The 17956-nt window shown below is 36.7% G+C and overlaps 1 protein-coding gene across 2 annotated transcripts in view; it reads left to right on the plus strand.

Annotated features, from left to right (window-relative positions):
* Positions 1 to 17956, plus strand: part of slc4a4a (solute carrier family 4 member 4a) — a 108575-nt gene that overhangs the window by 55636 nt on the left and 34983 nt on the right. The window contains exons 5-10 of one of the 2 annotated variants that reach the window (XM_073814619.1): positions 938 to 1098; positions 3908 to 4087; positions 7588 to 7664; positions 10487 to 10644; positions 10791 to 10878; positions 11083 to 11237. In XM_073814619.1, coding sequence (XP_073670720.1) covers positions 938 to 1098; positions 3908 to 4087; positions 7588 to 7664; positions 10487 to 10644; positions 10791 to 10878; positions 11083 to 11237 — 819 coding nt within the window. The remainder of the gene's footprint in view (positions 1 to 937; positions 1099 to 3907; positions 4088 to 7587; positions 7665 to 10486; positions 10645 to 10790; positions 10879 to 11082; positions 11238 to 17956) is intronic. The other variant, XM_073814620.1, reaches the window with a different exon arrangement.

The raw sequence follows: 17956 nt of genomic DNA on the forward strand, positions 1-17956 counted from the left end.
ACGCACGCGCATATACATACATGCATGCACACGCGCGAGCAAGCGCGCGCGCGCACACACACACACACGCACGCGGGTACACACACGGGTATATTTAGAAGTTTTAAGATTGTTATGATATTGGGACTATTTCTCCACTCGCACCTTCAGCTCTGAAGTTCAAAATCGCAGGCAGTACGCAGCCCAGTTATAACAAATGTGAAAGATATGAAATATCATTCAACAGCGATATCATTTAAGTGCAATCCTAAAATATGATTTAAAACATACCGGTAAACCTTTTATTATTAAGTATAAGAAATTAAAATGAATTAAATCGCATGTTTAAAAGCCACAGAGATATCAGAGCCAGCAGTCGGTTTCTGATGGGCTTGCCGAGGCGAGGCTGCGCTGGGCGGGGTGTGAGCGCTTAAGTGTCTGTGATTTTCTGGAGCTCATCTGGAGCTCTTCTCCGTCCGAAAGTGTCCGAGCACATTTTTAAATAGACGCTATCTATATTAACCGACCGCATATTTAAACTTAAAGCACATACATTCACGCCTGAACAACTCTTAAAATTACATTTTGTTACCAAATAACAGTAATATTGTGAGCATTTTGTTGTCAGGAAACATAGCTGTCATAAGTCCACATATTGACCAGATTTATCTTAATTAGTTCAGTCAACATAGCCATTCTGAATGTTGACTGAATTTGGAAATAACCATTCACTTAATGTTTTAAACACAGATTTATCTAGACTTAAAATAATATGTCTACTCAACTAAGCCCAAACAAGAAAGTTGGTTTAACTTATATATTTTTGCCCTTCCAACATTTCATTAATTGGATTTTTTACAGTGCTCTCTGCCATGGAATTTACAGCAATTTTGAAACTTTATCTTTATAACTTGTGAACGGGTCTTTAGTAGAATTCTCTTTCCTTTGTTCTTCTAAGGTGGATCAAGTTCGAAGAGAAGGTGGAAAAAGGTGGAGAGCGATGGAGTAAACCACATGTGGCCACTCTGTCCCTACACAGTCTCTTTGAGCTAAGGACATGTATAGAGAAAGGCACCGTCATGTTGGACCTAGAGGCCTCCACTTTGCCAGGGGTTGTTGGTGAGTTTTCAGTTCAGTAGACGTTTTGGGCTTTAAAGCAAAACACTATCTTTATTCTTATTAGATTGACTTTGTGTGTGCCAAATCTGTTAGTTTTAACAGTCATTTTAAGGTATGGTTGTGTTGATTTTGTTTTTGAACCTTAAAAAATATTTTACTTGATTTCTTTCCAAGTGGACTCTATCGACTTTGAACAGATGTAGCCCAGTCATTTTTCATCACATTCCAATGAATCTTACATCATGTTGAAGTTTTTGTTTTAATAGAGAAAATACCATTAACTCAAATGGAATGTGCTCATTCCATTTGCCAGAAGGGGTCACACATTAGGGGGTGCACATCAAAGCTTTTAAACGTGGCTGAAAACGGTAGGCGGATGCCGACTGCCAGTTTTTTTCAGCTGAGAGCTTTTGTTGCTGTGATTCTTCTGCTTTGTTTATCAGTTGTTAAATGATGTGCCGGTTGGTTGTTGTGATGTCTATCCCACCCAGCCTCCACTGTGATTGGACAGCCAAGTGAAAACTAACATTGACGAGCTAAGCTATTTACCCAAAGTTAAATATTTCTCAACTCTCGGAGCATAGCGCTGAGCGTGGAAAATCACCAGTGCGGAGCGCCAGTGCGGACAAAACCCGTCAGCTGCTTGCTTTTTTGAACAGTGCCACGCTTTGATTGGAAACAATTGAAAACATACACCGGCCGCCGGTGTAAATGACAGCCCTACATTAAAAGGGGTCACACACCTGCCCGGAGTATACGCACACCGGTGCCCAGCTACGACTCAGGAAGTTGCTCAAATCCCTGTCGCGCCACAGAGCGCCACTCACATAGTTTAACATTAAATAACATTATATTTGTCCCAGATCATTAGCAATTAACATTGGCTGCTAACGTATTTTTTGCATTTTGAAGTGCAAGTCCTTTAGGGGACAATCAAACCAAATGCGTGGAAACGCAAGACGCGTCACACTGCCTATTTTAGGTCACAATGCGGCACGGCTTTTTATATTGCAAGGGAGCCACCAAGTCAGCTGTCTTGTCAATCAAATATTGAAGCATGAGCGCTCTTTTGCTGTTAAATGTCATTTTAGCCGAAACTTTAAAAACAGGACGTTTGCTCTGACCTTGATCGAGGGTGAGAGGTGCATAAACACGCAGGAGAAAGTGGGTGACTGCTGTCTCCGGTTGTTTCAAACAACCGTAAACTTCTGTCACCACAACGGAAAGCCCGCCGCTCCCCACATTCGATTGGACAATAGAAAGATGCGAATGACATTGTGCGCTTTTGCGCGCTCAACGCTCCTTCAAAAACGTGTGCTGCGGCAGGCGGCAAAAAACGCAAGGTGTTCGGTGCACATAAAATCATTAAAAAAGGCATTTGGTGTGATTGGCCCCTTACTGTACATTACATACTGTTTCACTAAGCGACAGAAAGCAAGAACATGTTTTTCTATTTTCAGTTATTATAAAGTTCTTTTTCACACCACTAGTAATGCATTTTTGGGCATTTAACAGATAGTTTGATTGTGGATACATATAAAATCAAGTAAGCTTGGAAACCGCAAGACCCCAGATTGGCATTTATTTCGGACCCTTTAGTTACAAATGTCACTTTGGTTCTAACAACTCACTGTAAACTTTACAGACAGATTATAAAGATAATATATCCTACCACATGAGTTACACTTAATTCTGATAAAACTCAGAGAAGATACCTTTTTTCCTTGTACTAAAAGCACTAAGATGACAAGCCCATCTATTTATTTGGTTTCCAAACGCTTGCGTGCCAAAATATATTCATATTTCCTGTTAATACACTCTTCTCTCAGGTCCCGTTTAATGTGGGCTCAGCTGCACGGATGATTGCATCCATTCAGGAAGGCATTTCTTTTATGCCGACTTGAGTCAGAGCTTGAGGAAGATCAGGCTGACAATTGTGAAGCCATTAAACACCTCTAGAACATTGTCATCAAATACATGTGACTCTACAATAAAGGTTTTCTAAAATGTTGTTTAAACAAGGGTCATTTAGCACATGTAAAAAAACGTAGAGAAGCCGCAAAAGTGTTTTCAAATTAGTAATAAAATCGTATGTAAAGTTTATAACACGGGCTAACAATGAAGCAAGAATTATTACTTCACATTCTTAGATCTCATGCCTCTTACTCTAAGTGTTATATGACAAGTTTTATTATCAATTTGCAGTAAATCTTAAATTTGGCTGAGTTAAGCTCAGCCAACCTCAGCTCCATTTGAGCTTAAATGAATTGAAGGATCAGCTATTATGGGACAAGCCATTCACAAAAAAAGGGCCTGAAGGCACAAGCCTCATGTCTTTGACCTTTCTTTATATAAATAGACCTTACACGAACCGCCAGACAATCTCATGTGAAAGCCACTGCCTCATTAGAACTCCACTTCTGAAGACTAAGAATAGAATGCAATGTGTCGCTTCACTGACACCGATTCAAAGTTCAAACTATGAGTTCAATTTCAAGTTAAAAGTTTGATGAGCAGTGTGAAGGGAAAAGTTGCTGTTAAAATAAAAAGATTGCTCAGATGTGAAGGGAGTAAAATAAATATTAGATTTTTTTTTGTAGTGCATTCTGGGATTGTCCGTGAAGGAAATATGCCATGGTCCCTGAGAATTTGGCCAGGTCAAATTTCTTTATGCGGAAGCATCATTGCATACTTCCATCACAGCGTTCATGCCCATGACATGCCTGTGATTCCTCAAATGCTGCAGCTCACTAGATTTTAAAAACCTAACATAATCTGTCTCTGCTTCTTTGTTCTGTATCTTTTTCAGAAATGATCACTGACAGTCAGATTGAGACCGGTCAATTGAAAGCTGACCTGAAAGATAAGGTCATGTACACCTTGCTGAGGAAGCATCGTCACCAGACCAAGAAGTCCAATCTTCGCTCACTAGCTGACATTGGCAAGACTGTCTCGAGTGCAAGTAGGCTGTTTTCCACACCGGATAATGGTAATATAGATGCCAGTTTGGTGCAGTTATTTTTGACCATCCTTTTCCTTTAGATCTTTTTCCTCTAATTTCTTTTCATTTTATTTCTTTTTTGTAGATTTTTTCCCATAGATTATATACATTATAATTATTAAAGTGAGTTTTAAGTTTTCCATAGAAAACATTCCATAGAAACAATGGCAACAGCAATACCTGTAGGATGAAAGGTATTAGCATGCCATAAATAGTCACATTTATTAACATTAACTATTAACATTGCATCCACTAAGTTGGCAACTTGGCGCCCCGTTACAGCTTTTAAAAGCATCTTTAAATGCAGCTCATCCAATCAGAAAGAAGTATATTAAATACATTACATGCTTTTTCATATCAGCATAGAATAAGGGTGTCCAATATGTTTGTCTTTGAGTAATTTATTGTCACAAAATATTTTTAATGGTAATTAACTGTTTGTCTGCCTTCTCATATTCTGCAACTGTTTCTTAGTTATACACAATACATGCTGTTGATGACAATGTAAACCATTTTGAACTGTTGAACTAATGACCTAATTTAAAAACAAAGTTTAAAGGATAACATGATACAACATTTCACCTAAGATTAAGCTCAGTAGTTTCATTAGATTTTTGGCAATAATATTTGCTTGCTACTATGACAAATGCAAACTTTGGATGGCTGTGTCTTTTCAAAGCTTTTCTGCCTTCTTGACAAACCCTTCCTTTTACTAACCGCTGTGTGACATTTTTCTCCAGTCTCACCAATCTAACTTTTACTATTTCAAACCTTTGTATCATGTTAACAATCTTTCTTTTCACCCTCCTACCTTGTTTTCTCATTTGGATGCTCTGCTGCACTGAAAGCACGTAGTCCACTTGAGAATTCAGTGCCTTGTCTAATGACTCACGCCTCAGATGAGGTTTTGCAAATCCCTGGAAGTCCAAGCATGGGATGGCCTAGTAAGTCTAACTTACCAGTTGTGAAAACTTGTATGTATGTGCTGTCATCCCACATAGTTTGTAACGCATATGAAGGTAGGCCTATAGCATGAAAGCTTAAAGGGGTCATTTCATGAGCAATCTTTATTTTCTATAAAATACTTTAGCTTTCACAACAACATCTGCTCTATTCCATCTAAAAAAATCTGGGTTATTTTCATCCCAGAATTTGGTCAAAAGGAACAAAACCACCGGCTGGATAATATTAACCTAGAAAATGTGTATAATAGACCCACAATGGGTTAAGAAACTCAACATTTTGGGTTAAAAAATGTGCATTGGTTAAATTATAACCCATTGGCAGGGTTCGTCCCTTTTTGACTCAATGCTGTTTGCGGCACCTGCAAATCTGCATATCATTCTGAAGAATCCCAACATTTGAATCGAGAGGCTGTTTAATAGTATCTATGCCAAATTTAAGGGAAACATGACCCGTCACACTGTAATGCAGGCTCTATTATTAACTATTTCACCGCCAGCGTTTTTTTTAAAAAGTTGCCAGCCAGCGCCAGCGTTTTTCATGATTTTCACCAAAGTTTAATGCCTTCCAGAAAATGTTCTTCTTTAAATATATAAACATACGATATATCAAATGAAAGAACAGACCCTCTGCTTTCAAACAAAAAAAAACTGTTTCATCCTACCTTCAGTGGTTCTTTTGTAATCAGCTTTTGAATAATTCCATTTTTGTGACGGAGTTTTCATAGAGATCCCATTCAGAGCGATCTTTAAAACAGACACGGACATGCAGCCGCTTGCCATAGGGCAATACTTCAGGGTTTAAAAAGGGCGGAAGGGCGCCACCTGGTGGATAATAGCGGTATTGCGGAAAAACAGAAAATCTCGTCATTGGCGGGGAAGCGTTTTCTCTTAATTGACGAGATATCTCGTCAATGGCGGGGAAAGAGTTAAAGGATGGAGCATTTAATCAATCAATCCTTTTGTTCTTGGTATGACAAATATCATCATCTGCTTGTTTAAATGTAGTCACTGTAAAAACATACTCAGATGTTACATTAAACTTTTTAATTCTCTGTCATTTTGACAGACAGGGTCTTAAAAATTCTGTCATAATCAATTACTGTGTCATTTTTTAATGATAATAATTAATAGCTTGTTAGTTAATATTATAATAGAACATGCATCACTCTTCATGTTCAACATCACATGAAGCAGATGAATGAATGCTTTTTCCCCCGCAGTGACAGCAGGGATGGAAAAAAAACCTTTGTGTCTGAACAAGCAAATATAAACGAATCAAATTACACAATTATATTATGATAAAATATCAAAAAAACTTGTAAAATCTGAATTAAACTAAACTCAAAAGATTTTCTGTATGACACAGTAGCCTACTGTATCTGAAACAATTTTTATTTGCACTGAATTGGTGCTCGTCTTCGTGTAATAAACACATCAAGGCAGATGAATGCAAGCTCTATTGTCATTAGATTTTATGCCTTTACCTCGAACAGACATCTTTTTGCAGTTTTATTTTTGTTCTGGAGATTGATTTCCTGCTCTTCCGTCACACTGGAGTGTGTTACAGTAACCTTAGCAGCGCTGCACAGATCAACGTTTTAAAAAACTTTCTAAAAAACAATTTGTTTAAAAAAAAAGTTTTATGAACATATGCTAATATATGGATCTTAGGGAGTATTCTTTAAAAGTGTATGAAATGACCCCTTTTACTGTTTAAGGACAGTTTAATTATTGGTTATTTATTTGGTGCTTTTGTCGTAACCATTTATGTCTAGGTAGTCAACCTTGTACTGTTATAAATTTGGACGGCTTATATACTGTAGTGTTTCTATCATTTGTGGAAATCATGACCATTTTAATGCATTAAGTAATTTCTTACGAGTATCTTCTATTATGCCATTCTTTACCATTAAAAGATTTTAATTCCATAGACATTTAATAATCAGATTTAGACCATGTCTGTGGTTTTCAAAGTTTGTCCCAGTGGTATTTCCCCATGTTTTTGTGGGGAAAGTATGTTTTTACTCTTCTTTTTTTAATGCTTTTAAATAAAGCCTTTTTATACTTTTAGATCTTCAGAATTATTCTTTTTTTGCTGCTATTTTCTCTTGGCTGCACCAAGCTGACATCTTAGCCATGTTTTTTTTTTTTGTGAAAATTGCAGTTTTTTGTGAAAATGCTTTTCTGCTAAACTTGTTTTTCTGCAATGCTTTTTACAGCATGATGACATATTGGGCTCAGAAACGTTAAAGTTGGCTGGCACATCACTTAGATTATAGCATTTTAAGATTAAGTATTTTTGTTGAAATCATAGAATTTTTCAATTTATATTTAAAAACGCTCTAAAAGCTAAGTTCAGTTTAGGCTGTTTAAGTATTTTCTGTTTCATTGACTTTATATTTCACAGTTTATTGTGCAGACAAGTTTCGCTCAAGACCTTTTTTTACTTTGCTTGAGGGGACCAACATTTCTATTTATATTGGATCTTTTATATTGTATGCTTTTTCTGTTAATATTGCTTAGGTAGCCCAACCACCGCACATAGGAACTTGACATCAAGCAGCCTCAACGATATTTCCGACAAACCAGAAAAAGATCAGGTGAGTCTATTTTCAGAATTTTGTTATCCACATTTTCCCAGGGCTTAAACATTTTTTTTTTTTTGGTGAATTATTTGGTAAATTATTTAATCTGATTTATAGTTTAATGCTTCATCAAAATGGAGTGTTTCTTTAAATGAGGTGGTTTAAAACCTTGATATTGTAATAGATCATTATGTAGAAAAATCTTTATGAATAGGTTTGAAGATGCTATAATATGTGACCTTGTCTGTGAAATTCAGGCTGTAGTCTAATAATCTAATCATGGGATTTGGAGCATCAAAGTTTATTATTTTTATTTATTATTATTATTATTAAGTTTTATTATATATGTATATGTATATGTATATGTATATATATATTGTATGCAGAGAACTGTAAATCACACAAATAGACTGGGTTTTTTTACTGACTAGGTCTGATGCACATAATTTGGAAGTTTTTTTGGGTGATATATTAAACGGAACAATAGCAGTGAAGTGTGCAGCACTATGACATAGGTGATGAGAAAAAAGACACCTTTTCCATTCCTATTAGGAAGTGCTTGGACTGACATTGAGGGAGTACCAAAAGGTCATAAAGTGGTGTGAATCTATGACAAACAATAACAATTAACTCGCTTCACAGAATTTGTTGAATGTTTTTTTTACTTTTACCTGGGAATCTTTACTTTTGCTGAACACTGCTCTGTGTCTCTAAAGACTGCTGGCACATGACGGCACTAAGAGAGTGCTCCATTCAGAATAATCCAGTGCTGATGTGAATTCTGAAAGGCCTCTGCGGACATGTTTATGCTCCTTGAATGGCGAAATAGGAGACTGGTTATATGACATATTCCAGTCACATAGACAGATTGGGACCGTTAATAAAAATTGAAGGACAGCGTACCTTTATGTCATGCACTTCCAAGGCTGTTGTATGATGATGTCATCTGTGCTTTTCTGAGATTAAATGTTCAGCCTTCATGAAATTTGGAAATAAATGCTAATTCAGGGGAAATTATAGATTTTTCATTAGATATTTGGTACAGTGATTTAGAATAAAGATGTATTTTTCTGTATTTTAAGTTTTATATTTTTCTTTATTCAGTAGATTTGCATTACATGTTATTATTAACTAAATAAATAGAATTCTAAATACATTGTTAGAGTTATTTTAAGCGCCATTTCTTGAGATTATCACACTGAGAGAGCACCTCCCTAAGGCATTGTATTGACTTGGACTACATTCTTAGGGCAAAGACCCCTTGGTGGATTGAGAGATAGCAGAGATCCACGTGTGTACAGTATGGTGATATCATAATGTTGTCAAATATTTATCTTACCTCAGGTTCTTAGCTTTACGTTAAACTTTTACTATTAGGCTGAACAGAATTCGTTTTCTTTATTATGCATACACATGTATGCATATGTGCCTTGCCATTTCGGTGGGTGCTTAAGCCGAGCCCCGGAGCACCCACAGGGTTGGCATCAATGTGCATGTTTATTGTAGCACTTCCATCCTTGAAACAACACATGGTTCAAGTGAGGAACCTTATTGGGGTCAGCTACGCTGAAAACACGTGGTAATTGCTATGCAGTTTCCACAGTTGATGGATTTATAGTCAAAAAGTGATGTGGCAGTACGGTGGTACATTAATACGTAGATTTAGAAGGTAAACAACCAAAACAGTGGCCGGTTGCATAAACATAGCCGTGACGTTAAGACTGCGTCTTAAGAAGTATTCTGACCAACTAGCAATTAGTTAGGGCTAATCTATCTTATTATTTGGATTTAAATTAGACCAATCTACCTTTCTATGTAACATACTTAAAACAATTATGATCAGTCTTGAAGAAAAAATTCACGACTAACTTTTAAGACTAGTCTTAAAGTTTTATGCAACCGGCCACAGGTCTAGATCAGTGGTTCTTAACGTTATTCCTCGAGGCCCACTGCCCTGCACATTTTGTATGTCTCCCTTATTTAACACACCTGATTCAAATCATCAGCTCATTAGAAGAGATCTCAATGAACTGAACTGAGTCTGCCAGATAAAAGAGACATACAAAACATGCAGGGCAGTGGGCCTCCAGGAATAACGTTAAGAACCACTGGTCTAGATGACCTAGTGCTACAGATGAGTAAGAGGTCAGATCCATGTTATGAGCTTGGGTCATTCAGGTTAAATGCTTTGCTGGATAGAAGTTTTCTTCCAACAATAGTTAACGAAACTGCTTATGCTGCCATTTCAATGAGGCACTTAAGAATTAGAGAATTTTGTAAGTTAACAAGGGAGATACTTGATTCATGACTGATATCCTAACTAAGTATTTTGGAATAATGACCTTGGAGACACCAGTTGAAGTTGCTCAACAACAATTTATGCTTACGCGAGCAGAGTGTGCTAATTATCTTTGGCCTGTAAATTTCACATTGGCATAGTCTCAAAGGCGAAGAGCTGGCAGGTGCCACTGCCTTTGAAGTCTTTCAAGGGTAGGCGTAACAACAACCCTTAGGAAAAACTTAATTGAACAATATTTTATACTGGTTACCATTGGTTCCTCTGACATACAAGCGAAAGAATTCCGGACCCATAGTGGGCATTTGCTAAAGCCCAGAATGAACAATCCCATGTTTAGCCACCAATCTTCATAATTTCCATTACTTGGACAATCGTGGCTGTTGCCTTCATCATCTTGCCTCGTGAAAGTCTTGGCACAAAGGCTAGCTGAGCAGTCTGTTTAATGAGGTCATGTTTGGGGCCTTGATTTGTGGACTGTGTCCATCCATCTCTTTACTGAACTTCATTAAAATACCATTCTGTTTATGCATGTGTTCAGCTGAAGAACAAGTTTATGAAGAAGCTACCTAGAGATGCTGAGGCCTCCAATGTTCTTGTTGGTGAAGTGGACTTCCTAGACAGTCCTTTTGTGGCCTTTGTAAGGCTGCAGCAGGCTGTCATGTTGGGGGCGCTGACCGAAGTGCCTGTGCCCACCAGGTATGACACATTTATCCCATCCCATGAGGTTAAAGATCAAAGGAAATGTTGTGAGATATTGATGTTCAGCTTATTAAGGTAAAAAAGTAAAAACGAGTCATTTAAGTAGATGATTTTTGCTTGATTCTTTTTACGATCTTCCCTAGATTTCTATTTATTCTTCTTGGGCCCAAAGGCAAAGCCAAGTCATATCATGAAATTGGTAGAGCAATCGCAACCCTGATGTCTGATGAGGTAAACGCAGACAATCTCAACCAATCTTTTGCGTCATAAATTTTAAATAGACTGCTTGTGCTGATAGTGTGTCTGTACCTTGTAGCACAGTCTGCTGTTTCTGTAATGTTCTGTTATATTATTATACAACACATCAAACGTTTCTACTTGGAGTAGTTGTGTGTGTGGGGAGAGTTAGGCAGTTATCACAGTTCTCTTATCAAGGTCTTCCACGAAATTGCGTACAAAGCCAAGGACAGACAAGATCTCCTCGCTGGCATAGATGAGTTCTTGGATGAGGTCATCGTCCTCCCTCCAGGAGAATGGGACCCTGCCATTCGAATAGAGCCTCCCAAGTCCTTGCCATCTTCAGATAAAAGGTATTTGGTGCAGGGGAGTCAATATCAGCCCATAAAATGTTTCTTGCAAAATCGAAGACACTGTTTATGTGATCTAAAAGAGTAAAAGTCTATTAAGTTAATCTTATTGTTTGAAATTTTAATACAAGTCTCTGTCCGCCTAAGACACACAGCATGTTACACAGGGTAGTGCAATAGTCACATAAACTAATGGTCAATATTGTAAGTGTCTTTGTTCATCTGGAGCAAAGAAGCCAGTCGCAAGCAGTCTGCACCCTCATTGCCAGCACAGCCCACAGCACCAATGGCACAGAACAACCACCATAACACACAGTGTACATAACACACCACATGCCAATAGGCCTTATAAAATCACTATATTATTGAATATAAACAACAGTGTTATGATTGTTTGGTTATGAAGAGGCCCATATGGGATCTGCAGACTTCTCCGGTGTCCATTATTAGAAAAAAATATTTATGTAACGTAATATGTGTTAATCCGATCTGTTTGTCACGTATTTACTCTACGTGCCTATCTGTACAGTAACCTACAGTATTTCACGCAACTGAATAATGACTATATTCATACACTGTCATATTTTTATGGTAATATAAGGGACTTTAAAGAATAATGAATTATTATCTTGGTAAGTCCAAAAACTCTCTATCCATTTAGGTTTCTATTTTATTCTGTATAAGAAAACTGCTCAGTTGAACTCCCCCGAGAAGGTTATTTAACTGTGCGTTCACACCAGACGCGGAAGAGGCTGCAAACATGTTAAGTCGCGAGATTTACATGTTAAGTCAATGCAAAGACACGAATAGGCATCCTGCGGCGTTTAAAAATCTGAACTTTGGTGGCGCATTAACCAAACAGAAGCAGGAATGTCTCGAATGACTAGAATTTCAATTGCAGCTTTCACACGCAAATGTAAACTCGAGTAAACTCTAAATTTTCAAGCGTTCACCTACAGATGTGGCCTTTAAAAACGCGCGTTTTCTCCCGCGGCATTCGCCAAATCGTCTCGCGGAGTCACGCAGAATTCTGCAAGTGATTTCGGGGGGGCTACTTTCCCTTTTCCCTTAATGTGTTTCGCTTCACAGAAAATCCACCAGGTGGCGCATAAAAAACTAAATTTTTATATGCGTTGTAATGCGGTTGTTTCCAGAAGTTAATAAGGGCATTGCTGAATATTTAACATTTCTATTGAAACAGCAAAGTGACGTCAACCACTTCTTGCCAGCATAACAGCGCATACATATATTAAGATGACTGTACGTGCAATGGGCATTTATACTAAGTGCAACAAAGAATTTAGTGTGAGCCTAATACCCTTAACTCTATTTACAATGAATATCTTAATTATTTGTGTTGTCGATTTTTGACACCGTTTCATTGTTTGTTCATAATATTAATAATTATGTCAGTTTTTCTAAAAGTATTAATATTTTAAAGAGATTCATGTGGTATAAAAATACATGTTTTAAAGTTAAAAATGTTGTAAAAATATATCAGTATTATTGTTCTGAATATATTAAGAACAATAATATGACACATGTATATTGTGCTAAATTGCTTTACATATGGAAAGAGGAATTCTTCTCAACCACCACCAATAAAGTTTAAAAAATATTCTTTAAAAACGGCGTTTAAACCCACGCAGAGCGAACAAGAAAACATGGGCCTATGCTTACATACTGTACAGTGGGCATATGATATCTTTATTTAGTTTTACATATTTAAAACTTTAATAATACCTTTCTTGCGCATATAGGCAGTCAGTGTTATGATTTTTTTAATCTTTTCAGCCGTTATTCATAACAGTAAAAATATTCAGTGGCTTTGTAAATATATTACTAAAATAATGGATTAAAGTAACTTTATAAAATCTCTTAATGTCACTTTTGTATTTTTTATTTGGTCAAAACAAAATAAATGGCTAGAAATAGAACAGACATTTTAATTTAAAATGTACATATATTATAGGCGTATATTATAGGTCCTTCCAGATATCTTATCTCAGACGTTCGCAGTCAACACTTTTAAAACTTATTTATATAAAATCTAATTTATAAATTAAAAAACAAAGTTTTAAGTTAAGACAATAATAAATATGTTTATTTTTATTGAAAGAAAAACGTAGAAAATGTTATTATGGGTATAGTTGATGCAAATAATGTGTGCAGTATACAAAAAATGCAAACAAATTATTTCTAAAAGTCGCAAGATTTTAAAAAGATAAAGGTGGTATAAAGAAAGACATGAGAAAAGTAGAGGTATGCAAAAGAGCACAGTTTAGTTATTGTTAATTAAAGCGGTTTTATACACCTTTGTTTGAATTGACAAGCATTTTATTCGCCACTTTCAACACATTTTGTGATTGATTTACTGATTTATTACAGAAAATTGTTGTCAGAAGCAAAGCTATTATACAAAGCATCTTTATATGTATGTTTTAAAGTTAAAAATGTTGTAAAAAATATATTAGTATTCTTTTATATTAAGAATAACAATATGATACATTTATATTGCGCTAAAATCCAATATACATTATTCTGCAATATAAATTATTATCAACCACCACCAATAAAGTGTAAACATTATTCTTTAGAAAAAAAACGGCGTTTAAACCTGTGTTGCGTGGAGCGAACAAGAAAACATATGCTTACATGCTCAATCGGCATATGATATCTTTTTTATTTAGTTTTACAGTTTTAAAAGTGGCAAAAAAGTTCTTAAAATCTAATGAATACCGGTTTTGTAAAATGTATATAACTGCAGATGCGTGCGTGGGATCCGGGCAGGTATCCTTTTCCTCCAGACCTTGACGCATGGTCGCGGGAAAGCGAGAAATATATATTTTTTAAGTAAAAATATTTTGCACAATTGATATATTACTTATGAATATTTTAGGAAATTATTTTTGACACACGTAGGTTATTACGTGTATTTTGGATTTTAATTTCATTACTGTCTGTGCCTATCCGTGGCCTCATCCGAGCGCACTTTCTTTGTCTTGCGTCTTGAAGACATTGGTACGCAGCACCATGAAAGACTCACACACCTTTCCCTGATGCATGCCCACACAGAAATACTGAACTCCCTGGACATTCGTCCCCTACCTCATGAGAGACTTTGGAATTTCTATTATACAACCGGCGCAATGCGCGACGCGAGTTTTTTCTGCTCGAGTAAAGAGCGCGTAGATAATATGCGCATTAACGGAATGACAACGCGGGTTTGTTTATTACATACACAAAAACGCTTTTTAATATGAAAAATTAAAGGATTAAAATGTAACAGATTATTATTTAGTCTCTTGGACATAAATGATGACCAATTATGAGACGTTAGAAGGCTTAAATAGCTGCTTCATCTGTAGCTAAGTAAATAAATGCTTTGCTTTAAACAAATGCATCTACTTTTAAATGTTTTTTTTTTTTAAATGCTACCCAACGGATTTATTGTATATAATGACTCTGCACCTGTAGATATGGTGAGATGAGAAAACATTTTAAGTAATGCTTTTAAAAAAAACATTTCGCTGTCCAGGTGCTGAAATGGCTCTCCACACGTTTGTAAATTCTTTATCTTTTGTTTGTAACAAATAGAGTATTTTTACAGTACAAACCTTATATAAAGCCTATTCTAAAAATGTAATTATACACCATGTATTTCTTTATAAAAGCATACAATATCAGAACTAAACCCATCATTATTTTTGTTCAAATTATGAATTATTTATCAGTTTAAAAAAGACAGTAATAGTACTATTTAGTAAAAAAAAGATCTATATAAAAATATACTAGGTATGTTAATGTGAGAATATTTTACATCTGTTAATCGACGTGTGATTCTAACTTAAAAACGAAAGTAAAATATGTTCGTACGCATGGACATTGAAAATTGTGGAGTTTATTAATATTATATGTTGTTATAATATTATATGTTGTATGTAAATTGTAACGAAAGTAATTCCCCCTGGGATAAGTATTTTTGCTTCTGATTAATAGCGCATATTCATCTGAGAACTGATGATGTCTGTGTGTTTCAGACCCTGGCTGTGTGCCCTGAAGTGTATATGACAATAAAGTAGTAAATCTCAATGTATTTTTAAAATGTATTTTAAATAGGCCTATAGGCTCATAGGTTTTTTGGTTAAAAAATTCACAGCACCCCCTGTTCAAAATGACTTCCAGCGGCCCTGCCTTGACGCTTTGTGTGTTCGACTTTAAATGGTGCGGCGCTGACTGACATCAGAGTACCGCGAGAGCAAAGGTAAAGTCGGACCATATGTAACATTTCGACTTGCTCTCGCGGTACTGTGATGTCTTCGTTGCCGAACTGTCTGCGCAGCGAAACGCCCTTTGACTCTTTAAGTCAAAGTACCAGCAACATGAGAAGTGGTGGCACGCAAAAGAAAGTGAAGGTACGCAGTACACTAAAATATAAAGCGTCTGTACTGCGAGCACTGGTATAGTTATTTACATCGTGTGTTGCTCTTTCACCATTGTGCACCCGCGCACTCGCTCTGTAGTTTGTAGCTCGCGCTCCGGCTTCGATAAACAATGCCCGTTTCTCAATACCAAGTAGGGGAGAGTGGGGCAAAGTGAGCCAGTGGGTAAGTTGACCCACCCCCTTTATCTAGGCAACCATACAGATTTGTAGCCGTGTGACCACAAATACAGGTAGCAACCATAATTTATATGTTAAAGAGAAGGACAAATTAAAGAGTTATGATTAAAGTATGATTTTTTTAACAAAAAAACAGGTTTTTATCCTATCAAAGTAAAATTTATACATACCAGGTATAAAGGCTGTTATGTTAAAGTAGATTTATCCAGGTCTAAATACAGGGCCGGCGCCACGAGGGGGCGTGAGGGGGCGTCGCCCCCTTACTGGCACTATCCCGCCCCCTCAGATCACCATTAATGTTGAATGGGATTTTAATTATAAAATGCGCTATTTAAAAATCACGTTTGCCTTGTGTATTGTCTTCCTAAAGTGAATTTTAAAGTCTAATTATTTAACAAAACAAAAAAACAAGTGTGCATGTATTCTACCGTGACACACGCCCACTCTTGTGTAGCCTATAGGCTTGTTCGAATTCATCAGGCAAAGACGTCAAAATGCCGCGAGAGCGAGACGAAACGACACTTAGTATGATTTCTCGAATCGTTCTCGCTGTACTTTGACGTCATGTGGTTGTTGGTTCTTGCAGGCGCGCCTGAAGTTGAACAAGTTTGTGTTGACGGCTTGAAGCACGCCATCAATGAGCCCGCGTTCTGAGTCTCAGAGGGAAATCAAGATGTCGAAGTGGGAAATTATATAAAAATTTACAGACAGGAGTGTGAGAGTGACCTGGGCCTGCCCTGTAGCAATGGATATATGGAAAATAGCATTGGAAGTTTTACAAACCGGACTCCAGATTGTCACACATCAATTAATGCCGTGGCGTGGATGAATTATCGGAGCATTTCAGGTGCAAAGATCCATATGTTCGGCTGTCATTAAGTCAATTCGGGCACCATGAACTTCAGCCAGACTGTACATAGTTTTGAAAAGTTCAGAATGATGTTCATGTTCTTCAGCATCCTTGCAAGTCAACGTACAACCAACAGCCTATTATTGTTCTGCATTTAACGTTAAAGGTAAGCCTGTACGATCTCTCTCTCTCACACACCTGTTTATCAGGAGTAAATAGATAAAAAACAGACATTGTTAAATGTATAATTAACGAATTTGAATTAGCCTATCCTACAGCATAGCTGTATATGTAAACGAGTTATTGTCATTTTGCTATTGTGGTTCTCTAGCTGCTTAATCGCTAGCTTATGGTGCATTACTTGTGGCAGTTAAAATAACTACGTTATATGATCAAATTTAACCAAAATGTTGATAAAATGTTGCGTTTGGACCGTTTTTGGACTGAAAACCATCAACTCTATTTGCCAACACTGCCCCCCACCATTACGTAAAATTTATTTCTACCTCTGGGTCTGAACTTCTAATGAGTAACGTTAGTGTTGTGCCAATATGTAACGTTAGGTATGCGTTTTTTTGTTGTTGTTGTATTGTTCAGAGCTCTGTACGTTGCTCACTATAGCTGTAGTTTTTGTGGTTGTATTACAGAGATGTTTGTTTATTACACATTAAAACTTAATGTACCAAACCTATGTATTTTCTAGCTGGGGGAATTATATGCATTCATGTGATCGCCCCCTCTGGTATTTTAGACGCCCCCTCATCAGCGCTCGGCTGGCGCCGGCACTGTCTAAATATTCATACCATAAATATTGGTGATAGGCTAATGTATAAAACCATGTGAATGATTTAGCTAAAGATTAGCCTGAATTACTAAGCTAGGCAGTTTCCCAGAACGGTGGCTGTGGGGCAAAGTGAACCAGATGGGGTAAACTGAACCAGGGGTTCAACCCCACCATGAGGCACTGTAACCATTGAACATGTTTCATAACAAAAAAAAATTCTGTGTAGTTTCGCACAACTGATTTGTTCATTTTTAAACATTTTAGAAAACATATCATGCTAAGACATTACAATATTAATTAATTTTTATGCATTTGGCGTTTTGCAGGTCTACACTGAAAAACAAACATAGCCTACCACTCAGAAACGTCCATTGACAATCTCCAAACAATAAGTTGTTCCTCAAAATCTGTATTTTCATCTGATACAGACTCAAACATGAGTGGATGACATCAGAGTACCGCGAGAG

Source organism: Paramisgurnus dabryanus, chromosome 5 (assembly GCF_030506205.2).
Source record: "Paramisgurnus dabryanus chromosome 5, PD_genome_1.1, whole genome shotgun sequence".
Taxonomy (NCBI): domain Eukaryota; kingdom Metazoa; phylum Chordata; class Actinopteri; order Cypriniformes; family Cobitidae; genus Paramisgurnus; species Paramisgurnus dabryanus.